The sequence below is a fragment of the Hoplias malabaricus genome, chromosome 3 (genome assembly GCF_029633855.1).
Source record: "Hoplias malabaricus isolate fHopMal1 chromosome 3, fHopMal1.hap1, whole genome shotgun sequence".
NCBI classification, from domain to species: Eukaryota; Metazoa; Chordata; class Actinopteri; order Characiformes; family Erythrinidae; genus Hoplias; species Hoplias malabaricus.
In genome coordinates, this window is record NC_089802.1 from 38,281,014 (window position 1) to 38,308,270 (window position 27,257).

General features: G+C 45.3%; 1 protein-coding gene across 1 annotated transcript in view; it reads left to right on the top strand.

Moving 5' to 3' along the window:
- Positions 1–27,257, top strand: part of ptprt (protein tyrosine phosphatase receptor type T) — a 268,021-nt gene that overhangs the window by 211,070 nt on the left and 29,694 nt on the right. Inside the window, exons 14-15 of the mRNA XM_066663982.1 lie at positions 2,878–2,934; positions 18,527–18,662. Coding sequence (XP_066520079.1) covers positions 2,878–2,934; positions 18,527–18,662 — 193 coding nt within the window. The remainder of the gene's footprint in view (positions 1–2,877; positions 2,935–18,526; positions 18,663–27,257) is intronic.

Sequence of the window (27,257 nt, forward strand, 5' to 3'; positions counted from 1 at the left end):
TCTGATGTGTTTTACTTTAAGTTTTACACCATTGAAGTTAAGATCAGTCAAATAACTGACTCTCCATCACTTAAAGCACGTCAAAATAGAAGTCATTACGTTTTATTATGATTTGCTTTCCTCTTTTTGTTTTTAATTTGCTGCTCATTCATTTTAATCAGCAGCTTATTGTTATGTCCACTGTTTATGATTTGTGTGTTTGTTGTTTGTTTGTTGTTTTTTAAATATGCATTCATTAATTTTCCAATCATTTCATTTCATTTCAATTTGTTCTTTCATTTTTTTCATTCTCTCCATTCTGAATTGGGTTCTCACTGAGATATGTTTGGGTTTATGTTTCTGTTTTGGACTAAACTCGCTTTTAAAACCTGTGGACTAAACTGTAAAGGTGCAGTCCAACAGAAAATAGCAGTGTTTATAAATGTTATTATTTATTTTTTAAAGCATATAGAGAGGAAGAAGCAGACCCCATTGTTGTTTCTGAATGAGCCGGTTTATTCTCCATAGAGTGGGTCACCCACAAACAGATCTTGTACAGACACATCCAGGCCACTAGGTGTCAGTTTAACATCTGTTTAAAAGAAGAAAGAGCACCAGTGGCAAAAACAACTGATTGCACATCTAAAAACAACACTGTATCTTCAGTTGCCTGCAGTTTTTAAGCTGTGCAAAATTCAGAGACCACTCTGTTTATTTTGTATCCAGTCAAATCCATTTGCTACAAGATCCCAATCTACTTCAGTAGCTGTTTATAATGAGATCAGACTCTCGTTAATCCGGCTGAGAACTGGACTCATAACAGCTGCACAAGACCCTGGTGTGTCTCCCCATGAGATCCACAGCAATTACATCATCCATCTTTGAGAGAGGAGAACATCCAGCTCCCGAACATCTACACTCCAGATCTATGGGTCTGGAAGGATGTGGGGGACGTGGAGCTGGATAGAAGAAGAAACCCCCAACAGTGAGAAGAAAACAGACTCAAAAGAAGTAGAAAGATGTAGAAGCTGCTCAGAACTCAGCATCACTAACTGGTTTTGGATTAACACGATTGTGTAAGTGCATTCCTTTACCTGTAGAACTGAACGTGGCTGGAGATTAGACTGAGGAACTGAAAGTACATCTCCTGAAGAGAATGGATGCTGTGAAGAAGACAAACCGTGGACACTGTGAACCCACAAATAAAGCCATTACATTTAGTTCCTGTGTCCTTTCTTGCTTTCTGAAGAATTCCTGTGCACCATCAATAAGTATGGATGGATGTCTGCAGCTGAGCGAGAGGTGCCTAGCCCAGGGAGTTGCTCTGAGAAAGTGTGGTGTGGTGTAGTCCTCCTACCCATCCTGCTTGTTCTCCTCCAAATCCTTCTCCAGTGCCAGATGTGGAGAACCCCACAGACCATGGGATCCCTGCTCCAGCGGCAAACCCTCTGTCTGCAGCCATGGCAAGGGTCCTGAGGTCCACACGGCTCTTTTCGGTGCCTATTAGTGAGCCAAATTTCGTAAAAGTTTGGCAAATTTCCACCAACATAAATCACTGTGTGAATCACATTAATGAAGTCCCACCGAGAACCAAAGAAGAGCTGGTTCCTCGGTATGAACCGTGACAGTGTCCGTGGGCGAGTCGAGATAACGAAGCTCCAGAAAGAGCTGACTGCGCTGTAAACAGTGGATAAACCATGAGTCTGTCCTGATTCAATTCATTTAGCTCTGAATTCAGACACAGTGATGCTGGAACCGTACCCCCACAGTGCCCCCTACTGATGACATAGCCTTGGTTCCCATCTAAACTAGGATGTAGGCTGTCTCCCTACACTGACAGCACCATGTGTTTACGCTGGTGGCTACAATCGAAAAAGCCCCCCTCTCTATTTCCTCTGGTGTTTCTCTGAGAGCCTCTGAGTAAAGAACCCACCCACAACACTTCATGACTGAGTCTGAACATGACCTTCACTCACATCAGAGCATTCAGGGGTCATTAACTCTTTAATGACTGGAAACTGAGTTACAGTTCAAACACTAAATAGGGAGGTCTCTGACTTTTGCACTGCTCCTAGTTTTGGACTAAAACGTCATGCCTTTAAAACAAAGCTGAAACACATTAAATTTTTTTATTTATTTCATTTCCGCTCATTTTATTTTATTTCCCTCATGTAATCACCCACTCACGGTCAGCAGACGATACTGAGGTTTCTGACCCAGTGCACATTTCCTCCTCATGGTCATCACATGTTAGGACACAGTAATAAGAGTGGATTAACTTTGATCCAGACTTTATGACCACACATAGCCTCTGTATATACACACACATTAGCCACAAAATGGGCAACCCCTGCCTGGTGAAATGAGTAACACTGATCTGGTTACAGCGCCCCCTGTTGAGGGCGTAGGGGGCTAGATCAGGCTGTGAGTGAACGGTCAGGTCTTGAAGCTGATGTTGAAAGCAGGAGGAATGTTCAGCGTAATCTGAGCTTGGTGTTGAGCACTGCACGCTAGTAACATAAAGAAGAGTGTTGTTTATAAGACTACAAAAACACACTGAAAAATTCTCCTGATTCTGAAATCAACTTCAGGAATTAACTGTTCACTCGCTGCCTGACATTGTCCCCCTTCGACAGGCGGCGCTGTAACCACATCCGCAGAGATACACACTTCACCTGGCAGTGGTATTAAACTTGTGGCTGGTGTGTGTGTATAACTGTGTAAATATGAGTATATAACTGTACATCTGTATCCAGTCGTTTTGAAGGTACTGAGAGATGAAAGCGTATTTCTTTAGACTATTTTCTTTCTTTCTTTCTTTCTTTCTTTCTTTCTTTCTTTCTTTCTTTCTTTCTTTTTCTCATGCATGCCGTCCTGGACTGTAAAACCTTGTCTTAGTGGTAATAGGTAGGGGACAAAATACCACGCCCTACATACTTGTCATTCCCAGTGAAGGTGAATATTATACCATGCTCAAGCTTTTTTCTTTCGTCCTCATTCTTTTCATCTCCACTCTTCCTCCACTCGTTCTTTCCCTCACACCTCTTCTTCTTTTGGGTTTTTTGCTTTTAATTTATTTATGCATTTCTTTATATTTTGCAGTACATTCTGCTTTTCTGGGTCATTTTGCATGTCTGAAAATCCACGGATTAAACAAACCTAGCGTTGGTTTCCATCGACCTCATTTACACTGATGTAACTTGTGCCCTCAAGATGAATGAATGGTCCACCACCTCTGACCCCCTCCCTCACACACACTTGTACACATCTCAGTCTCTCTGCAGTTTCCAAAACAACAGAGTCATTTCCTCACTGTCATTTGTTCTTGGACTTGTTAAACTTTTGTTAGAACAGATTTGATTAAGAATTACACTGCATCCTGCTGCTTCAGCATTAAACATATCAGTTATAAACGATTAAAGCTTAAATATTTGAAGCACTGATACATTAAAGCTTAATAAATCAAATAAACTATATCTACGGATCTGTGCAACAGTCCACAGACTTTTCATAATTTTATTCACAGTTAGTTATTCTGTATAAGAGGTCCAGACCAGGACAGCGTCCTGTGTCACTGATGAAGGATTAGAGGACGACCGACACACACTGTGCAGCGACAGATAAAATACTGTAGAGAAATGTTGCGCTATAATCCAGTTTTACGATGAAAATGTTTCAGAGTTTCAGAGTTTAACAAGTTTCTGAGCAAAATTTAAAAAGTGATGAATGTTCCCTTTACTCACTTTTTCACCAGTAAATGTGCAACTTACGTAATCTTCCACTCATACACTCATGCCCTGCAGCCTACCCCGTGTGTGTGTGTGTGTGTGTGTGTGTTCGTGCTTGTGTGGATCTTTATGAGGTTTCCCTCGTGTTGTGAGAACAATACTCTGTTGACACAATCAAACTGTGAGAATTTTCAAGGGAGCAGGAGATTACAAAAATATCCGTGTCTATGTGGGTTTTTTCTGAGTGCTGTAGTTTCCTCCAATGGTCCAAACACACATTGGTAGGTGGATTGGCAAAAGAAAATTGTCCATAGGTGTGAGTGTATGTGTCAGTGTGTGTCAGCCTATGAACGGCTGTAGCTGGTGTGTGTCAGTATTTCGGTGCTGTAACTGTATGTAGGAGTAAACGGCTGTAGCTGGTGTGTGTTAGTATTTTGGTGCTGTAACTGTATGTAGGAGTAAACGGCTGTAGCTGGTGTGTGTCAGTATTTTGGCGCTGTAACTGTATGTAGGAGTAAACGGCTGTAGCTGGTGTGTGTTAGTATTTTGGTGCAGTAACTGTATGTAGGAGTAAAAGGCTGTAGCTGGTGTGTGTCAGCATTTCGCTGCTGTAACTGTATGTAGGAGTAAACGGCTGTAGCTGGTGTGTGTCAGTATTTCTGTGCTCTAACTATATGTTGGAGTAAACGGCTGTAGCTGGTGTGTGTCATTATTTCTCTGATGTAACTGTATGTAGGAGTAAACGGCTGTAGCTGGTGTGTGTCAGTATTTCTGTGCTGTAACTGTATGTAGGAGTAAACGGCTGTAGCTGGTGTGTGTCAGTATTTCAGTGCTGTAACTGTATTTAGGAGTAAACGGCTGTAGCTGGTGTGTGTCAGTATTTCTGTGCAGTATCTGTATGTAGGAGTAAACGGCTGTAGCTGGAGTGTGTGTCAGTATTTCTGGTGTTGTAACTGTATGTAGGAGTAAACGGCAGTAGCTGGTGTGTGTCAGCATTTCTGTGCAGTAACTGTATGTAGGAGTAAATGGCTGTAGCTGGTGTGTGTCAGCATTTCGCTGCTGTAACTATGTAGGAGTGAATGGCTGTAGCTGGTGTGTGTCAGTATTTCGGTGCTGTTACTGTATGTAGGAGTAAACGGCTGTAGCTGGTTTGTGTCAGTATTTCGGTGCTGTTACTGTATGTAGGAGTAAACGGCTGTAGCTGATGTGTGTCAGTATTTTGGTGCTGTAACTGTATGTAGGAGTAAACGGCTGTAGCTGGTGTGTGTCAGTATTCCGGTGCTGTAACTGTATGTAGGAGTAAACGGCTGTAGCTGGTGTGTGTCAGTATTTCGGTGCTGTAACTCTATTTAGGAGTAAACGGCTGTAGCTGGTGTGTGTCAGTATTTCGGTGCTGTAACTGTATGTGGGAGTAAACGGCTGTAGCTGGTGCGTGTCAGTATTTCGGTGCTGTAACTGTATGTGGGAGTATACGGCTGTAGCTGATGTGTGTCAGTATTTCGGTGCTGTAACTGTATGTGGGAGTAAACGGTTGTAGCTGGTGTCTGTTATGGTTAACTCTATTTCAGGAAAATACACCTGTAAATAAAACAGCTGCGATTAATCACAATCACGGTTTTTAATCTCTGACCCCCTGGTTTGTGTACTCAATATTTTTCTTCTATTACAGGATTATTATTTATGGTTTTAAGACTTCATTATCATAGAATTATCCTTGAATTTGTGGCTGTGGATGTGACGTTTCTCCACATCCTCCCGATATTTTGGATTCATGGTACTCAGTTCCAGTCATTTAGTCGTGACACATTCTCCCTGAGCAGAGCGAAGCAGTGGACTGAGGGCGTGCCAGGTTAAAAATAAGCTGGAAATACACACTTTGCCGCTCTCTCTCTGCATCTCAGTCCTTCTGCACTCACAATACGCTCAACTGCCCCAAGTCCAATTACAAACTGGTGGAAATAAAAGGTAAAAACCATGTGATTTTGCTGAATGGCTGAACGCCAGGTGCAGGAAAGCCATGTCTTGTCACCCAGTGGACCAGCGCGGATGTTTAATGGACTGAAATGAGGCCGTGGCAGCCTGCTATTTGGACATTTTGGACATTTAGATTCCGGCTTTGATACGCCTGTTGAAATATTATGTCACATGAGGTGACTCTTACAGAGAAGTTCCCTGACACAGTGCACAATAGAGCTGCTTCAGTTTGATTTTATTGTCATTTCTAGCTCAAAAACTGTGAAAAAATAAAAAGATCTTTGTGGTGAAATGCACTCAGTCCGGACCCTTTTTAATGAAATATATATATATATAAAAATGGAAAAAATTTCGGATTTTTATGTTGGGGGTTGGTGGGTGGGTGTGTGTGTGTGGGTGGGTGGGTGGGAGGTGTAACCTTGAATATACACTATACCTCAAAAGATACAATTAAACCTAGTTTTTTTTTATCTAATTTATGAACTTTTCTCCTAATCGAGCAAATGTTCTTTTTCCACCTCACATGTTCTTCACCTGGAATGAAGTAGCTATTGAATTTAAGGTGGTATGGCAAATTAAATTAAGAGTCTCATCAGAGTCACATTTCACTTTCCACCTTAAATGGAACCAAAGTTAGTTTTTGGGGCCTTTGTATTTAAGGTGAAATAATGACTTTGATTATAAAAAAAGACTTCCTAAGCACATCTTCAATACCACATTACAAACAAGTCATACTTACATTCAGGCATTAATGTATTTAAGGTGGAATGGGAATCAGAGTACGACACATTTTCCATACCACCTTCAGAATAGCAGTGATTACATTCTCACGTCTGTTCGTTTAAGGTGGAATTGTGAATTTGTTTAAGACAGGATTTAAAAACCCATTTGTTATACCACTGTCAGTGGAGCAGCTGTTATGTTCTTATGTTATGCACTTGTGTATTTAAGGTGGAATGGCAAACAGTTTGCCACAGTTAACCTGAAACATTCTGGTTCTTGTCAAGCTCATTATTTTCAGTGAAAGAAATTAAGTGCTTTTCAAACTGATATTTAAGGATCGGATCTGAGCAAATTGTATTTAATTTGTATCATATGACGGCTGTAGATGTTTATACAGCTTTATAATGTCTATAATTCATGCCAATGCATGCATTTGAGGAGGCAAATAAGAGTGTAAATAAAGAGTTTGTACCCAGTAAAACCTTTGCACATGACCCAGTTTCCCCCCCTCCCCCTGTTGTAGCAGAGGCAATGTAAACAATGATTGCCCAGTTATTGTTTGTAAATATAGATTCAAATGCAATTTCAACCCACTTCCTGAACAGAAATAACATCAGATTAAAAATTTAAAGCTAGAAAATGCTCTCAATGCTTCCTGACCTAATAGTGGCCACAATGGAGCACCATCAGAAAGAGGTTCTATTAAAATCTCAGTGTGTTTACATGTCTGAGGGATGAGTGATCTTAATCTTAATCTTAATGCCAGTCCATCTGAGATTATAATCCTTTTAGAGGCACTCAGCTCTGATGCTGTAATCCTGCCTCCGCACAAACAATGTAGATCATTGCTCTGTTTCCCTCAGATGTCATCACCGATACACATCTCCATCCGTACATAATCCCTCGTTCTCTGAATAAAAAACGGAGAAATGCAGGCTCTCTCTGGCGTGTCAGGATGTGGGTCTCAATCTCTGTGGCACTTCCCCAAGCTCCTGCCCACGAAAAGCAGCAGGGATTACACTTTAATATCATCGGCTTTGGTAATAATTCCCTTTTTGATACTTAATTTTACCCCTGGCCCAAAAATAAAATGGATTTGCATGTTCTTTTTATGTGAGCACACCGGGCCGGGGGCTGCGAGGGAACCAGCGCAGAGCTTAAATCACACAGACCCCTTTCTTCAGGTTTCTAAAGGTTCAATGGGAGAGATCGTGATTCTGAATTAGACACAACAGCCACTCCTAAGGGAACAGTGAAAGACTCACGACTCAGGATTCAGTCTTGACTCACAACTACATTATGGTTCAAATCTGCCCTGAAGTGATGCATCATTTAGATTCAATCTCTTCCTTAAATGACTTGCAGGTCATCTCAGACTCAGCCTTAAATGGTTCTCACCTCAGGCCCAAACTCTACCTTAAATGACTCATGTCCTGGATTTAGTATTAAATGACTCACAATTTAATTCTGAATCATATTTGCCCCAAAATGACTCATGATTCTGATTGAAAATGCCTCCTAAATGACTTATGGGTCATCGTAAGTGCCCCCTTAAATGGCTCTTAAATTCTGCCCAACCTCTGCCTTTAATGACTCACAAATATTTTTGGAATGGCCCTTATATGACTCTTAACACATCCCTAAATCCCTAAGACTCTTCCTGGAGTCACTCTGAAATGACTCTTAACTCATGGTCAATCTTGGCCAATTTTGTCACATTTATAAACTGTCCTGTAAATGACTCTGGACTCACTCTTGAAGTCCACCTTAAATGACCCAAGATTAGGAATTTAAATCATGTAAATGAATGAGTCAAATCAGAGTCAACCTTAAATCCTCATCATCAACTATACTCAAACTCACCCTGTAATGATTCTCAATTCATATGTGAACTCTCCATAAATTAATTATTATTCAATCTTTAACTATCCTGAAATGACTCGTGACTCTGACTCATCAGATTTAAAAATCTCCATAAATGACTCTCAATTCTGATTTAAGCTTTCAATAAATGACTCCCGATTCAGTTGTGAACTGCCCATAAATCAGTCTATCTGTCTAAAATCAGTCTAAACTGTCTATAAATGAATCAAGATTCAGATTTAAACTCTCCATAAATGACTCAAGAGTCATATTAAAACTCTCCATGAATGACAACTGATTCAGTTGTGAACTGTCTATAAATGACTCATGATTCAGATTTAAACTCTCCTTGAATGACTCACAATTCAGTTTTAAACTCTTCATAAATGACTCATGATTCAGATTTAAACTCACCATGAATGACTTCTGATTTAGTTGTGAACGGTCTATAAATGACTCACGATTCAGATTTAAACTCTCCACGAATGACTCACGATTCAGATTTAAACTCTCCATAAATGATTCATATTTAAACTCATCCTCACATGACACTCATCTCAAACTCAGACGGTCCTTTGACTGACTCTGGACTCGACTGAGACTCTGCCTCATAGCTGTGCCCCGACTCGAAATTTACACCCGAGAGAAATATGAGCCGGTTCAATAAAATAGGCCCTAAATAAGTGGATGAAGATGTTATTTTCAGGAAAGCAAGTGATTTAACCGCAGGGACCCTTTCTTCGCCTTGTTTTTATTAAATAAAAGTGAACGTATTTTCTGAATTAGGGCGGGGAACGACTCCAGACTTAAGGGAGTGATCCTCTATGGTTAAGACAGGGTTTAATGGCACTGAGAATCCTCAGGGAGAAGAAGAGATAAAAGAGAGAGAGGCAGAGATGGAGGAAGAGATCATTCGGGAACTTGGGTTGAATTAATGTTCCACAGTTTTACTGCCGGAGCAATTTGCCTCCATTAGAGAGAGAGAGTAAATACACACGTTCATCAGCGACTCTTACTGATCATTACAGCGATATTACACATCCCTGCCTCATTCCTCCAGCTCTGCCTCAGAGGGGCTTCTCTCCTCCGCTTTCGTGCTTTATGTGTTCCTTTATTTATTTTGTGGTGTCAAAGTTAATGCTTTTAACTTAATAATGTTGAAAATAACATTTTTAATGTTCAGAATCCTTCACTATCAGTGGATCCCTGTTCTGATGTAAGGAACCATTGAAGTTAGTGCTCTGTTTGTAAGAATACATTACACATTTTCCATTCCACCTTAAATACACAGGCACTAGATTGCAGCTGTATTTAAGGTGGTCTGGTAAAGTCCTAAAAGACATATTTACCATTTCACATTAAATGCACAGGCGCCATGTTGAAACTAAAGGTTAATTTAAGGTGGTAAGGCAAATTTGCCAAGTTTGGACATAATCAAGTTTGTTGTTCCACCTTAAATGCACAGGTTCCATAGTGTAACTACTGCCCCATTTAAGACACTCAGTGTTTACTTGCCCCTATGAGCCCTGTGTGTGTGTGTGTGTGAGAGAGAGAGAGAGAGAGAGAGAGAGAGAGAGAGAGTGGGATAGTGTAGAGAGAGAAAGAGTGATATGATGCACAGATAGACAGAGTACAGAGAGAGAGAGAGAGAGAGAGAGAGAGGGTGAAGCTAAATGATTGGTCAGGACCGTGTTAAATCAGTCAGATTGTGGGGTGAATGTGGGGAAAGCGCTCTGTCAGAAAAGGTGCTAAAGCAGCCAGATGGGCTCTGGAGTGTGTGTGTGTGTGTATGTGTGTATGTGTGTGTGTGTGTGAACTACTGAACCCAATCAGATTCAGACAGAGAGAGATGGGTTGGCAGTGACAGGAGGTGACGGCCTATCTCCGTCTATTTCTGTCTCTCTCTCTTTCTATATGCCCCCTCACTCTCTCTCTCTCTCTCTCTCTCTCTCTCTCTCTGTCTCTCTCTCTGTAGATAGAGCTGTAAATGATTTCCCATGAAAAATACTCTGTCAGTTGGAGAAATGTTAGCAGAGACGGCTTTTGCTTGGTGGACATTTTCTACGAGTCGTGGACATGGTGTGGTGGACTAATCGGGGCATGGACAGTTTGAAGCTAAGATCTTGTCGTGTGATTTACTTGTGAAGCACCTCATGACACTGGCTTCCCACTCACGCACGTGTAGCAAGAAGGGGGCGCTGTTGACTGGCGCTGCACAGAGAAGCTGGTAGCTGAATGGCTCTGTGTTTCCTTCACTCTGTTCAGGTCACAGCAGTTTTCTCAGGTCCATCCTGATCAGCACAAACACATGAAAACAGAAACCTAACCCTGGACCCAGCGAGGCGTGGTATAACGTGGATGTGGAGACCAACTACGAAGTGTTGCACCACTCTGCCATCATTCTTTAACATCACTCGCAGTGCACACACTGTGTAAGAGAATGTTGTAGTAACAGGGTATGAATTTAAAATGCACTGTATATCTGTCATGAAATAATGGCGACTCATCTCATCTCGGATCGACACGCCTTTCAGTCCCGGTCCCTGGTTGGTGTTCTGCTCCCACAGCTCTCACACCCCGTGGCTTTGGAAACCACAACAACGGTTTCGTTAAGCAGTGTTTACTCATGGTGTATTGGCGTGTTGTTGTTGTTTGGGACTGAACACAGCTCCATCATCAGTTCAGACAGATCAGTAGAGTTTATTCCTTCCTTGTTGCAGCGTCCAGCTCTCACTGGATTCTTTCGTCGGCCACCGATCCAAGGAGCGTTTGAACCTCTTCAAAAAACCACGGCGTAATTTTACGAGCTGCCGTCGAGAGTCGGATAAAAACAAACATGATCTCTGCTGCAGCTGGAGATTTTACAGATGGAGAGTTGGTGCTGGACGTCTGCGTTGCGTTGCCACGGTTTAGTCCCTACTCGACTCGCTCTGAACCACGAGAGAACAGCCACTAAACAAGAACCCGCTTCCAGAACCAGGACCTGATTCACCAGGACCTGGGAAGAGCAGAGAACAACAGCACTTTTGCCCCCAAAGATCTTCTCAAACGTCGGTTTGGACATCATAGAGCAAATACACCAAAGTGGAACAAAGGAAAAATATGGACACCTCGAGAAACAAACAAACACAAAAAAACCCTCTGCTTCTGATATAGTGCACTTCACAGATGATAAAACGAATTCTACACCACTACACTGTGCACTACATAGGGTGGAGGAATGTGTTTGAGATTCAGCCCTAGTGGTGATGTGGTGTAATTGCACAGTGGCACAGACGCACCAACACACAAGTATAAACACTCACCGCAGTGCAGTGTTCTCTGGAGTGACCAAGCTCCACCCTCTACCCTCAGCACCTGACCTCGCTAATGTGGATGTGGCCGAACACCATCACATCCTCACAGCAATGTTCTGCTACGTCTTGTCTGAGACCTACCCAGAAGAGCAGAGGCTGTAACTGCAGTGAAGAATAATAATAAGGAGAGAGGCCCGTGGTGTGGATCTCAGCTGAACGGACACCGAGACCGAGACTGAGAGTGTCCTCAGTGTCCTCAGTGGCTTTGTCCCTGGGGAGGAGAGGTGTGTGTGAGACGCTGAAACAGAAAAATAGCAGTGTGAGGGTTATTAAAGTTAGACGTAGACTCTGCAGCAGAGAGGAATGTGTCTCAATTCTGTCCCTGTCACTAACGGCGATGGACGCTGTCTCCGCTCCAAGGACTCGCTCCTCACTGAAGACACAGGTTGTTTCAGAAAACACAGGCAGAGAGACTTTAATCTGTTTACGACTGAAGAAGAGTCGTGTTTACCTCAGGATTTATTTACCCGAGTAAACACGATGGGCAGTGTACTCTAACAACAACACTCCTCACGGTCACGGTACGTGCTGGCGGACTGCAGACAGGAGGCATACCGACTCGAACTCGCATTCTCTTCTAAACATGAAAGACTCTCTAAAACAACACCTGAATCTCTGATACACTGCTAGATATTATCTACTTTCTGTTGCCAAAGACTTACAAAGACTGCAGTGAATTAGTTTGAGTCAGGAGTCATTTTGCTGCGAGAATCTCAGTCGTGAGTCATTTTAGAGCAGGTTTGATTCAGAGTTTAAGTGAGTGTTGTCAGTGAGTGAGTGATTGGGTGAATGAGTGAGTTGTCAGTGAGTGAGTGAGTGATTGGGTGAGTGAATTAGTGAGTGAGCTGTCAGTGAGTGAGTGAGTGATTGGGTGAGGGAATGACTGGTAGAGTGAGTGAGTTGTCAGTGAGTGAGTGAGTGATTGGGTGAGTCAGAGAGTGAGTTGTCAGTGAGTGATCGGGTGAGTCAGAGAGTGAGTTGTCAGTGAGTGAGTGAGTGATTGGGTGAGGGAGTGACTGGGAGAGTGAGTGAGTGAATGGGTAAGTGAGTAAGGTTTGTCAGTGAGTGAGTGACTGGGTGAGTGAGTGAGTGAGTGAGTTGTCAGTGAGTAAGTGAGTTGTCAGTCAGTGAGTGAGTGAGTGATCGGGTGAGTAAGAGAGTGAGCTGTCAATGAGTGAGTGAGTTGTCAGTGTGTGAGTGAGTGATTGGGTGAGTGAGTGAGTTGTCAGTGAGTAAGTGAGTTGTCAGTCAGTGAGTGAGTGAGTGATTGGGTGAGTAAGAGAGTGAGCTGTCAGTGAGTGAGTGAGTGATCGGGTGAGTCAGAGAGTGAGTTGTCAGTGATTGGGTGAGTGATTGGGTGAGTGAATGAGTGAGTGAGTTGCCAGTGAGTGAGTGATTGGGTGAGTGAATGAGTGAGTGAGTTGTCAGTGTGTGAGTGAGTGATTGGGTCAGTGAGTGAGGGTTTTCAGTGAGTGAGTGATTGGGTGGGTAAATGAGTGAGTGAGTGATTGGGTCAGTGAGTGAGGGTTGTCAGTGAGTGAGGGTTTTCAGTAAGTGAGTGATCGGGTGAGTGAATGAGTGAGTGAGTTGTCAGTGAGTGAGTGATTGGGTCAGTGAGTGAGGGTTTTCAGTAAGTGAGTGATCGGGTGAGTGAATGAGTGAGTGAGTTGTCAGTGAGTGAGTTGTCGGTGAGTGAGTGATTGGGTCAGTGAGTGAGTTGTCAGTGAGTGAGTTGTCAGTGAGTGACTGATTGGGTCAGTGAGTGAGGGTTTTCAGTAAGTGAGTGATTGGGTCAGTGAGTGAGGGTTTTCAGTAAGTGAGTGATCGGGTGAGTGAATGAGTGAGTGAGTTGTCAGTAAGTGAGTGATTGGGTCAGTGAGTGAGGGTTTTCAGTAAGTGAGTGATCGGGTGAGTGAATGAGTGAGTGAGTTGTCAGTGAGTGAGTGATTGGGTCAGTGAGTGAGGGTTGTCAGTGATTGGGTGAGTGAGAGAGTGAGTTGTGAGTGAGTGAGTGAGCTGTCAGTGAGATGTGAATCTGTTGATGTTGTGAAAATGGAAGATGAACCCTGGATGAAGGAGGGGTGTTGGATGAAAGGATCTCCTGCAGTGAAGAGGGAGGATTTAAAGTGCAGTGATGTCATTGCTTATGAAGGTTGTAAGATGTTTGGATAGAAAGCGAGTGTGAAAATTCCTCTGGAGGATGAGGTTATTGTGGCGGAGGCTCAGAATTCCTTTCAGACGAAGAAGGAACTGAAGGAATGTGCCTTGCTTCTTGTCTTTCTTCTCATTCTCCTCATTCTCCTCGTTCTTTCTGCTCGTATCACAGCGAGTTCAGCTCCAATATATTCTCACCGTGTACTGCTCTAGCTCTGGGTTTGTCTCGTTTCACAGTCGACTGACACTTGACTGAAGGAGGATTTGCTGTTGTTTATAAAGCTCTTGGCTCTGAATGTGACAGTGTTTAATCTTTTATTCTGTTTAGAAAATTTTAAATAAGTAAATTCATTAAATTCATTCAAAATACAGAGAATGGTAACAATGTATTCTCTAAAATCAAAAAAAAACTGAGCATTTCATCTCCAATATAAATATACAAATATAAATCTAAATATAAAATACAATCCGTGTGGGTTTCCTCCGGGTGACTGTGAGGAGTGTGTTGTGTTCTCCCTGTGTCTGCGTGGGTTTCCTCCGGATGACTGTCTGTGAGGAGTGTGGTGTGTTCTCCCTGTGTCTGCGTGGGTTTCCTCCGGATGACTGTCTGTGAGGAGTGTGGTGTGTTCTCCCTGTGTCTGCGTGGGTTTCCTCCGGATGACTGTCTGTGAGGAGTGTGGTGTGTTCTCCCTGTGTCTGCGTGGGTTTCCTCCGGGTGACTGTCTGCGAGGAGTGTGTTGTGTTCTCCCTGTGTCTGCGTGGGTTTCCTCCGGGTGACTGTCTGTGAGGAGTGTGGTGTGTTCTCCCTGTGTCTGCGTGGGTTTCCTCTGAGTGACTGTTTGTGAGGAGTATGGTGTGTTCTTCCTGTGTCTGCGTGGGTTTCCTCCGGGTGATTTTCTGAGGAGTGTGGTGTGTTCTCCCTGTGTCTGTGTGGGTTTCCACCGGGTGACTGTCTGTGAGGAGTGTGGTGTGTTCTCCCTGTGTCTGCGTGGGTTTCCTCCGGGTGACTGTATGTGAGGAGTGTGGTGTGTTCTCTCTGAGTCTGCGTGGGTTTCCTCCGGGTGACTGTCTGTGAGGAGTGTGGTGTGTTCTCTCTGTGTTTGCATGGGTTTCCTCCGGGTGACTGTCTGTGAGGAGTGTGGTGTGTTCTCTCTGTGTCTGCATGGGTTTCCTCTGGGTGACTGTCTGTGAGGAGTGTGGTGTGTTCTCTCTGTGTCTCCATGGGTTTCCTCCGGGTGACTGTCTGTGAGGAGTGTGGTGTGTTCTCTCTGTGTCTGCATGGGTTTCCTCCGGGTGACTGTCTGTGAGGAGTGTGGTGTGTTCTCTCTGTGTCTGCATGGGTTTCCTCCGGGTGACTGTATGTGAGGAGTGTGGTGTGTTCTCTCTGAGTCTGCGTGGGTTTCCTCCGGGTGACTGTCTGTGAGGAGTGTGGTGTGTTCTCCCTGTGTCTGCGTGGGTTTCCTCCGGGTGACTGTCTGTGAGGAGTGTGGTGTGTTCTCCCTGTGTCTGCGTGGGTTTCCTCCGGGTGACTGTCTGTGAGGAGTGTGGTGTGTTCTCCCTGTGTCTGCGTGGGTTTCCTCCGGGTGACTGTCTGTGAGGAGTGTGGTGTGTTCTCCCTGTGTCTGCGTGGGTTTCCTCCGGGTGACTGTCTGTGAGGAGTGTGGTGTGTTCTCTCTGTGTCTGCGTGGGTTTCCACCGGGTGACTGTCTGTGAGGAGTGTGGTGTGTTCTCCCTGTGTCTGCGTGGGTTTCCTCCGGGTGACTGTCTGTGAGGAGTGTGGTGTGTTCTCCCTGTGTCTGCGTGGGTTTCCTCCGGGTGACTGTCTGTGAGGAGTGTGGTGTGTTCTCCCTGTGTCTGCGTGGGTTTCCTCCGGGTGACTGTCTGTGAGGAGTTTGGTGTGTTCTCCCTGTGTCTGCGTGGGTTTCCTCCGGGTGACTGTCTGTGAGGAGTGTGGTGTGTTCTCTCTGTGTCTGCGTGGGTTTCCTCCGGGTGACTGTCTGTGAGGAGAGTGGTGTGTTCTCTCTGTGCCTGCGTGGGTTTCCTCCGGGTGACTGTCTGTGAGGAGTGTGGTGTGTTCTCTCTGTGTCTGTGTGGGTTTCCTCCGGGTGACTGTCTGTGAGGAGTGTGGTGTGTGGACGTGAGTGATCGACAGCGTCAATAACAGGATGCTCCCATTATAATCAGTACTTTGTGAGCTGCTCTGACACCCTAAAAAAACAGCATATCTAGGACACGCCCTTATTTTAGGTGCAGCCTGGAGCTGCTTTCTGATTGGTTGATTGCTCATTTACACCCTGACTTAACGAGGATACTTACCAGATACCAGTGAATGTTTGACCAGTATTTGGTCCACATCTGAAGTTCTCTTATCGCCCAAATGTCCATTTATCTGGTCTATTTAAGGTGGAGCTGTGGCCTAGTTAAGGCACCTAGACTCACAATGAGTCTGACTGCCTCAACTCCACCTTAAATGAACCAGATACTAGGTGTGCTCTGGGTCCGAATGCCCACATCCAGCCCACAAATCACAAAGGTGACACAGATCTGGCCCAAATGTGTCGGCTGTCTGTACTGATGCCTGCTGCCGTGGCGTCATGTGCAGTTAGGACAAAGCCTGTAGATCAGAACCAATGCTACAGTCAGGACCGGTCGACATCACTGAGATTAAACTCTGATGAGTTTGCCATCGGTGAAACGCTGGTAAACAAAACACGTGGTGAGCTCTGTCAACAACGATGAGACTAAGGATATAGTACCACCTTAATACTAGCTTTAGGGCCATGGATTAGGTCTTGTCATGGAATATTTCCCCTTTAAATGCAACATCTCTATGTAGACTCTTGTGTAGTCCCAGTCTGGGCTTAATCTTTATTGATCCCTAAGTGTTCTTCAAGTCCAAATCACGTTAGATGATTAACAGGTGGCACACTTGCACACACACACTCTGTGGCACTGTGACTCTCTCCCGCATGATTTTATTCACCTCCATCCTGTTCTTCAGCTTTTAACTCAGTAACACTGTCACTCACAAACACACACACCTCCTTCTGAGGAGAGGCCGTGCTCCTGGAGGCTCTCGCTGGACTGTGTGTGTTATCTCTGCATGGTTTTCTTCACATCTACATCCAGTCACTTGTCCCTTAGCCATAAACCAACTGTAGTAATATCCACGGTCATGTGTGCACTCCTTGTGTCTGTGGTTGTGTGTGTTGTTGGGTTGACTTTCCTGACTGTGTGTGAAGGTTGGGTGACATGGAACTGGGCAGAAGTCAGAGACCACACTTTATTCAATTCAGTTCCAGCCAAAAATTGTATTAATACAAGTTAATTAATGACTGTGTCAGAAATCATAATGAAAGGTTAGCATCTAAATCTCCTGGGTCCAGTCTTTATCCTGTCCAGTCTTTTCAGGACATCTTCAGTTCCTCCACTGGACATTTGTAGGAGCTGAAAAATTGGCAACACAAAAACCATCGTTGTCCATTTTGGTGTGGTTAGCTAATTATCCAGCTAACTCCATAAAACCATACTCATTCAAAACAAACAGCCCCAGATATATCCCTCTAATCCCACCTCTCGACTGATCACGCTCGAGGCCACCTTGTGATTATGGACCAGTTTATAATCAGCTTGGACTGTGTTGTAGAAAAGCAGTTCCTTCATTATGGATCCAGAGTGCTGCTGTGTCAAGCCCTGCCCCTTCAGGTCACATGGCCAACAATCATGGTTGTTTGTGGAAGGAATTTGTGTGTTAGTTTCACCAAAATTTAACTTGATGCAAAGATTCTCTCTCCAGATGATGACCTTGGAAACTGCGGTGAGTAATCGCTAATCGTGGCTAAAGCCAATTCATGCTTCTATTCGACACAGAGTCTACGCCGCAGCCTGTGCAAGTGCCCTACACCACTGTTAGTGTGTGTACTTGTACTTTAGTTTGTCTGTGTCGCCCTGCAATAACATAACTCCAAAACACTAGGCCTGAATCTGAAATATCTCTCTTCACCTTATGTAGTGCGCAGTGTAGATCATAAAATAATGCTTTCTTTATTCAAAAAGTGCACTGAATGTTGAATAAAGAAATAATTTATATGGACTTTCAGTTTCAAAGCTCCCTGTCTAACATTTAGTGCACTGTTTGGATGTAGCAGTATTAGTTTTATAATCGGTGAAGTGCACTATGTAGGGAGTGCCATTTGGAACAGAGTGTAGTTTATATTTGGTGCCAGGAAAGAAACCAATACAGCACTGGCTCTTATTCCCACATGGGTCCCCACTCCTCAGAGCGAGTTTGTTTTCTATAGGTTATTACTCCTGCTCCACCCCCTTTCAGACCCTTAGTGCTGATCTGTTCTTCTCACAGTGGAAGGATGGATGTGTTCAGATCTATCCCTCAAAAGTGAAAGTACTGATACTCTGATGGCTGCTTTGGCGATCTTGCAGGTCTTGCATGGTTGTTACGATTTCCATTTTGTAGTTTTCGTCCTATCTTCTTCATTTCTTAATTCTAATTCCCTTAAAAATATCTCAGAATTAAGAAAAACTCACACTTACAGGATGATTTCACTGGACATTAAATGAATAAAAGACATAATAAAAGTCTCTGGCTTCTGCGCAGTGCTGTATGTGGGGTACTGGGTTGAAAGCACAGTTGTGGTTGAGGATGTGGTTGGTGTTCTCGGGTTCCGGGGCAGCTCCTGTCTCAGTTAAAGCCTCTCTCTCTTTTCTGTGATGTATCACGTGTTGTTTCAGGTGCGTCTACCCAGAATTCCAATGCCGTGGAACCTGAGAAGCAGGTGGACAGCACGGTGAAGATGGCAGGGGTCATCGCTGGGATCTTGATGTTCATCATCATCCTCCTGGGGGTGGTCCTCACGTTTAAACGCAGGTACAACATCCAATCACAGCCCTCTTCAACTTAATTTTAAATATTCATTATATAAAATGTTGTACTTTCTGCACAAGTGCCGCTCAGTCCTGGTCCTGGAGTGTTAGGACTGGTCCTGGGAAAGTTAGTCCCAGTCCTAAGTAGTTAAGCATAGTGCTAGAGTGTTAGTCTGACTCCTGAAGAGTTAATCCTAGTCCTCTAGAGTTAGTTAGAGTTCTGAAGAGTTAATCCTAGTCCGGGGGAGTTATTCCGAATCCTGAAGAGTTAATAATAGTCTTGGAGAGTTATTAGAAGTCCTGAACAGTTAATCCTAGAAGTTAGATCTAAACTTCCAGTTCCACCTTAAAATGGGGAAGCAATTATGTTATAGCACCTGAGTCTACTGCAACATTTAAGGTGGAACTGGAAGATTTGACGGAAAAAGCTATAGAATAGGGAGCTAAATTCAGCTGTTAGTGTTCTCCTCCGAGCGTGTTGAGTCTGATGAACAGAGGTTAGTGTTCTCCTTTGAGTGTGTTGAGTCTGATGAACAGAGGTTAGCGTTCTCCTCCGAGCGTGTTGAGTCTGATAAACAGAGGTTAGCGCTCTCCTCCCAGCGTGTTAAGTCTGATGAACAGAGGTTAGTGCTCTCCTCCCAGCGTGTTGAGTCTGATGAACAGAGGTTAGTGTTCTCCTCCGAGCGTGTTGAGTCAGTTGAACAGAGGTTAGCGTTCTCCTCCCAGCGTGTTGAGTCTGATGAACAGAGGTTAGTGCTCTCCTCCCAGCGTGTTAAGTCTGATGAACAGAGGTTAGTGCTCTCCTCCCAGCGTGTTGAGTCTGATGAACAGAGGTTAGCTTTCTCCTCTGAGCGTGTTGAGTCTGATGAACAGAGGTTAGCGTTCTCCTCCGAGCGCGTTGAGTCTGATGAACAGAGGTTAGTGTTCTCCTCCGAGCGTGTTGAGTCTGATGAACAGAGGTTAGCGTTCTCCTCCGTGCGTGTTGAGTCTGATGAACAGAGGTTAGCTTTCTCCTCCGAGCGTGTTGAGTCTGATGAACAGAGGTTAGCGTTCTCCTCCGAGCGTGTTGAGTCTGATGAACAGAGGTTAGTGCTCTCCTCCCAGCGTGTTGAGTCTAATGAACAGAGGTTAGTGTTCTCCTCTGAGTGTGTTGAGTCTGATGAACAGAGGTTAGCGTTCTCCTCCGAGCGTGTTGAGTCTGTTGAACAGAGGTTAGCGTTCTCCTCCCAGCGTGTTGAGTCTGATGAACAGAGGTTAGTGCTCTCCTCCCAGCGTGTTGAGTCTGATGAACAGAGGTTAGCTTTCTCCTCCGAGCGTGTTGAGTCTGATGAACAGAGGTTAGCGTTCTCCTCCGAGCGTGTTGAGTCTGATGAACAGAGGTTAGTGTTCTCCTCCGAGCGTGTTGAGTCTGATGAACAGAGGTTAGCGGTCTCCTCCGTGCGTGTTGAGTCTGATGAACAGAGGTTAGCTTTCTCCTCCGAGCGTGTTGAGTCTGATGAACAGAGGTTAGCGTTCTCCTCCGAGCGTGTTGAGTCTGATGAACAGAGGTTAGCGTTCTCCTCCCAGCGTGTTGAGTCTGATGAACAGAGGTTAGTGCTCTCCTCCCAGCGTGTTAAGTCTGATGAACAGAGGTTAGTGCTCTCCTCCCAGCGTGTTGAGTCTGATGAACAGAGGTTAGCTTTCTCCTCCGAGCGTGTTGAGTCTGATGAACAGAGGTTAGCGTTCTCCTCCGAGCGTGTTGAGTCTGATGAACAGAGGTTAGCGTTCTCCTCCGAGCGTGTTGAGTCTGATGAACAGAGGTTAGCGTTCTCCTCCGTGCGTGTTGAGTCTGATGAACAGAGGTTAGCTTTCTCCTCCAAGCGTGTTGAGTCTGATGAACAGAGGTTAGCGTTCTCCTCCGAGCGTGTTGAGTCTGATGAACAGAGGTTAGCGTTCTCCTCCCAGTGTGTTGAGTCTGATGAACACAGGTTAGTGTTCTCCTCTGAGCGTGTTGAGTCTGATGAAAGGTTAGTGTCCTCCTCCGAGCGTGTTGAGTCTGATGAACAGAGGTTAGTGTTCTCCTCCCAGCGTGTTGAGTCTGATGAACAGAGGTTAGTGCTCTCCTCCCAGCGTGTTAAGTCTGATGAACAGAGGTTAGCGTTCTCCTCCGAGCGTGTTGAGTCTGATGAACAGAGGTTAGCGTTCTCCTCTGTGCGTGTTGAGTCTGATGAACAGAGGTTAGCTTTCTCCTCCAAGCGTGTTGAGTCTGATGAACAGAGGTTAGCGTTCTCCTCCGAGCGTGTTGAGTCTGATGAACAGAGGTTAGCGTTCTCCTCCCAGTGTGTTGAGTCTGATGAACACAGGTTAGTGTTCTCCTCTGAGCGTGTTGAGTCTGATGAAAGGTTAGTGTCCTCCTCCGAGCGTGTTGAGTCTGATGAACAGAGGTTAGTGTTCTCCTCCCAGCGTGTTGAGTCTGATGAACAGAGGTTAGTGCTCTCCTCCCAGCGTGTTAAGTCTGATGAACAGAGGTTAGCGTTCTCCTCCGAGCGTGTTGAGTCTGATGAACAGAGGTTAGCGTTCTCCTCCGAGCGTGTTGAGTCTGATGAACAGAGGTTAGCGTTCTCCTCCGTGCGTGTTGAGTCTGATGAACAGAGGTTAGCTTTCTCCTCCAAGCGTGTTGAGTCTGATGAACAGAGGTTAGCGTTCTCCTCCGAGCGTGTTGAGTCTGATGAACAGAGGTTAGCGTTCTCCTCCCAGTGTGTTGAGTCTGATGAACACAGGTTAGTGTTCTCCTCTGAGCGTGTTGAGTCTGATGAAAGGTTAGTGTCCTCCTCCGAGCGTGTTGAGTCTGATGAACAGAGGTTAGTGTTCTCCTCCCAGCGTGTTGAGTCTGATGAACAGAGGTTAGCGTTCTCCTCCGAGCGTGTTGAGTCTGATGAACAGAGGTTAGTGTCCTCCTCCGAGCGTGTTGAGTCTGATGAACAGAGGTTAGTGTTCTCCTCCCAGCGTGTTGAGTCTGATGAACAGAGGTTAGCGTTCTCGTCCGAGCGTGTTGAGTCTGATGAACAGAGGTTAGCGTTCTCCTCCGAGAGTGTTGAGTCTGATGAACAGAGGTTAGCGTTCTCCTCCGAGCGTGTTGAGTCTGATGAACAGAGGTTAGTGTTCTTCTCCGAGCGTGTTGAGTCTGATGAACAGAGGTTAGTGTTCTCCTCCGAGCGTGTTGAGTCTGATGAACAGAGGTTAGTGTTCTCCTACGAGCGTGTTAAGTCTGATGAACAGAGGTTAGTGTTCTCCTCCGAGCGTGTTGAGTCTGATGAACAGAGGTTAGCGTTCTCCTCCAAACACTGTTAGTTTAATTTTGTTTGTAGAGCATAACAGCTCAGACCCAGGCCAGTGAAGGCGCTGAGTGAACTGTGTTTTTCTTCAGGACCATGACTGAGAAGCATTGTGCACCTTTTTAAAAGCAGTGTCAGTGTGACAGGGTCTACTTACGTGATTTTTTAATTCATGTTTAACCATTTATAAATACAGAAATGGTCTCAGTGTATAAGACTAAGTTGTGTTTAGCTAGGCTTGAGTGGATGGGGGCTAGCAATTAGCAGTTAGCTTTGGCAGTTCTCACTGCTTCTCCAACGCATTCTACTTAATTTGTGTTTTTGATGAAACATGCACACTGGCTTCCCTTCATTACATCACACTCCTTCACCTCCAGCATCGCTCCATTACCTCTACCCCCTCCTCCAAAGGCTTCCTCCACTCCTTCACTTCTCCGCTCTTCCCATATTCCCTCACTCTCCACATTCCAAAAGAGAAGTTAAAGAAAGAGGAACCCTCACTATCTGTCGAATCCCACTCCAGGAGAAAACACTTCACTGAACTCAGAGCAGGACGCCTGCTGCTGGGAGTCTTGCGGTGTCTTGTAGAGTCTGAAACTGCCCTGAACATTTCACTCACATTACACACAGACTCATTCTCCTAGCTAGTGCCTGTTGCTCTGCATACTTTGTTACCCCCCTTCCCCCCTGTTCTTCAGCGCTCAGGACCCCCACAGAGCAGGTGTGATGTGGTGGTGGATCATTCTCAGCGCTGCAGTGACACTGACGTGGTGGTGGTGTGTTAGTGTGTGTTGTGCTGGTGTAGAGTGGATCAGACACAGCAGTGCTGCTGGAGTTTTTAAATCCTGTGTCCACTCTCTGTCCACTCTGTGAGACACTCCTCCCTCGTTGGTCCACCTTGTAGATGTAAATCTGTCGCTGCACAGTGTGTGTCGGTCGTCCTCTAGTCCTTCATCAGTGACACAGAACGCTGCCCCCTGCTGGCTTGATGGACTATTCTCAGTCCAGACACTGAGGGGTTTAAAAACTCCAGCAGCACTGCTGTGTCTGATCCACTCGCACCAGCACAACACACACTAACACACCACCACCATGTCAGTGTCACTGCAGCGCTGAGAATGATCCACCACCACATCACACCTGCTCTGTGGGGGTCCTGAGCGCTGAGGAACAGGGGAAGAGGTGGGTAATAAAGTATGCAGAGCAACAGATGGACTACAGTCTGTAAGAGTAGAACTACAACATACTCCTGTGCGGTCAGTGAGGGTAGAAATAAGGAGGGGAGTAGCAGGAGGGGGTATTTATTTATGTGTAACTGAGTAGCATCAGTAAGTACAGTATCTGAGTCTAAAGTAGGGAATGAATGAATGAATGAATGAATGAATGGATGAATGAATGAATAATAACAATAGCATGTTCAGTATTGAGTTCTAAACCACGGTATGAATGAGGATGCAGTGTACTGTCTGTAATATACCAGCTCTTGTCTGGGTCTGTCATAGTGAAGATGTTTCCCGTGCTGTGATCAGCGCTGAGATCTGTGATATTACTGCCCCAAATTACTTATTTATCCTCATTCTAATGCTACACTCTGAACTGTCGGCTGGAACCGGCCTGAGATGTCCCTTTTGAGGCCGCTCCACGCCTTGGTGCTGGTGGAGGCAGTTGTGTTCTGACAGCTGGATTATAGTCAGCTAGGTGTAATCTGAATAACTGATGTATTTGATGACAGTTCTGACAGTGTTTTTGCACATTGCCTCAACTAAATTGACTAGTTCTTCCTTTTCATTCGGTTGAAAGTCTGAAAGGGCTGTTCGGGGGCAGCCGCGGCCTCGAGGATAGAGAAGCGAGCTTGAGACCGGTAGGTGGCCGGGTTCAGTTCCCGGGACCGGGAAGAGAAAATTAACTTATGGCTGAAGAGCCCTTGAGAAAGGCGCCTAACCCCCAAACTGCTCCCCAGTGCACCAAGGAGGTCACAGCCCCCTGCTCCGGATGTGTGTGTGGTCACTGCCCCTAGTGTGTGTGTGAAGAATTGCTCACTAGTGTGTGTTTGTGTGTTGCATTGACTGCCACAGATGGGTCAAATGCAGAGAAACAATTTCAATGAAAATGTTTTTTCTTCTTCTTCTTCTTCTTCATGTTCTTCTATCAGAAACCTATCTAGAAACCCCTCTTACTGTATGTTAGTGTGATATGGTGTAGACTCGCCACAGAGAAGATGCTGTTGTGAGTGTTTATATTCCGCGCTGGTGTCTGTGTCGCTCTGTAGTTACACCTCCACACCACTAGGGGCAGAATCTCAAACATCTTCCTCTACACTCTGTAGAATTTTTTTTATAAATCTTTAAAGTGCACTATTTAGGGAGTAGGGTGCTGTTTGGGACAGAGCAGAGTTTACATGAGGCGCCAGAAAAGTAACTAATACACAGTGGCACATGATATTGGTTTTCTTTGAGTTATTTTTTCTCAGAGAGAGTATTTTTCCTTTGTTCAACATTTGTATCAGTTACTGATGTCCACCTCGTGTCTGAGGAAGTCTCTGTCTGTGAATGTGCTGCTGTCTGTGTCTCTGTGTGTGGAGGAGAGGAGCTCAGGTTCCTGCAATTCTTCAGTTCAACTTCAACAATGTCCCTTCAGCTACTGACCAATCACAGTCTGCGGTCTGCATCGATGCAACGTGTAGGTACTTATTCAGAGAGGTGTGTGTCAGGCTACAGCATAGGGTCCACGTCAATGCGATACCTACGACATAGGTTTGACGCTGAAGTATAAATTGGGCCTTCAGCACAACCCCTTAAGTCCTAACCAATGAGGGCATGGTTGTAGACAAATTATTTGTCATCAAAGTTTATCAAAGGAAATGTAGCATTTCCAACACGGCATTAATAGCAGGATGAAGTCAGTCAACAAAAATAAAGTTAAACCAGTAAAAGTTATTCTCACAGAATTCATTAGTCTCCCTCTGAAGCCCCCAGGGGTTTCCCAGCACCCTCCAGGAAACAGAAGACAGAGATTCTCAGGCTTTCTCCAGCTCTGTGACCTGTGGGATGGAAATATCCTGACCTTACGTGGGGAGCGATGCACGTATGACTCAGAACGATGGCTGCAGCTCTCTGAGCGATCAATAATATTGAATCGCTCTGGTTTGGAAGAGAAAAAAGTCCTGGGTTATTCCTGTCGAAGGCTGGATGTCAGGGATACGAGGGTCCGAAAACGAGAGGTCAGCCCAAGAGGCTGCTGCTCCTCCTCCTTCAGCTGCAGGCTGTGTGCTCCACCGCGAGGAGGACGCTGCAATTAATTAAAGCTGGGTGCTGTTTAGTGTCGGTCAGACAACATGTGGGAGTCGGAGTCAGGGGTTGGATGTAAATGCAGGCGAGCGTTCGGGATTCATACAGAAATAAAAATAAAAACACAGAGCTATGTCTCAGTGCTGAGGAAGACTGGAGCGTCATTCTTAGGTTTCAGTCTGGACTTACATCATGCTGCAGAGGATTCCTGGGCGTCCTACAGACAAAAGACTTTGTAACTGTATTATAGCACCATGTCTGGGTTCTGTGGAATGAACCCATCTTAGATCAAAGCACAGTGTTCTCTCTGTGTCTGCGTGGTTTTCCTCCGGGTGACTGTGAGGAGTGTGGTGTGCTCTCCCTGTGTCTGTGTGGTTTTCCTCCCGGTGACTGTCTGTGAGGAGTGTGGTGTGTTCTCTCTGTGTCTGCGTGGGTTTCCTCCGAGTGACTGTCTGTGAGGAGTGTGGTGTGTTCTCCCTGTGTCTGCGTGGTTTTCCTCTGGGTGACTGTCTGTGAGGAGTGTGGTGTGTTCTCCCTGTGTCTGCGTGGGTTTCCTCCGGGTGACTGTCTGTGAGGAGTGTGGTGTGTTCTCTCTGTGTCTGTGTGGGTTTCCTCCGGGTGACTGTCTGTGAGGAGTGTGGTGGGTTCTCCCTGTGTCTGTGTGGGTTTCCTCCGGGTGACTGCCTGTGAGGAGTGTGGTGTGTTCTCCCTGTGTCTGCGTGGGTTTCCTCCGGGTGACTGTCTGTGAGGAGTGTGGTGTGTTCTCCCTGTGTCTGCGTGGGTTTCCTCCAGGTGACTGATTGTGAGGAGTGTGGTGTGTTCTCTCTGTGTCTGTGTGGGTTTCCTCCGGGTGACTGTCTGTGAGGAGTGTGGTGTGTTCTCTCTGTGTCTGTGTGGGTTTCCTCCGGGTGACTGTCTGTGAGGAGTGTGGTGTGTTCTCTCTGTGTCTGTGTGGGTTTCCTCCGGGTGACTGTCTGTGAGGAGTGTGGTGTGTTCTCCCTGTGTCTGTGTGGGTTTCCTCCAGGTGACTGTGAGGAGTGTGGTGTGTTCTCTCTGTGTCCATGTGGGTTTCCTCCGGGTGACTGTCTGTGAGGAGTGTGGTGTGTTCTCCCTCAGAGAGAGAAAGAGAGGGAGAGAAAGAGAGAGAGAAAGAGAGAGAGAGAGAGAGAGAGAGAGAGATAGAGAGAGAGAGAGAGAGAGAGAGAGAGAGAGAGAGAGAGAGAGAGAGAGAGAGAGAGAGAGAGAAATGCTGCCATGGATGTGTTAAAAGCTGTGTCCAGTTTTTCTTATAGTGCTGTGCAATTAGGATAAACGTAGGACTGTTGTCTGTGGTCTTTCCTCTGTCTGCAGATCATTTCACATCATTAAACAGGTTATTAATCCCATACAGTTCCCACTTCAGTCTCAGGATGAGAAATATTCGAGCTGTGGATTAGATCTGAGCTGATTTCCCTCAGTCAGAGACCTGCACAGAGTCTGCAAACTTTCCTTTGTGCTGTTGAAGATGTTGGTAGTTTTATCCAAGCTCCAGGAAAACAGACCAAAACAACTTAAGAGCAGAAGATCCCTGGAACCTCCGGCCTGTTTTACCATCATCTATATTTCATCATATTTCATCCTGCGACACACACGGTTAAGCCGAGCCTCGGCGGTCCACAAATCGAGGAGTTTTACACCCCTCTCAGCCGGCCTGAATTATTCATGAGCAGTAAAAACCGGTCAGGACCTGGTAAACCGAGCGTTTCATTTTTACACACGGCGTCATGCGTGTTTCAGCTTCGTTTTCCCACTTTAATAATACAACGACAGACTGGACTTAATGGGAAAGGGATGTTATATTTTTTATTATTATTTTGCGCTGGTAAAACGTGCCCCCAGGCAAAGGAAAAGACCTTTTAGTGAATCCATTATTAACAAACTCTTCAAACTTGTCCTGCACGATAAGCCTCCTGTTCTTCCGAGGTCAGTCACTACTGGAGGTTATCGATCTGACCTTGT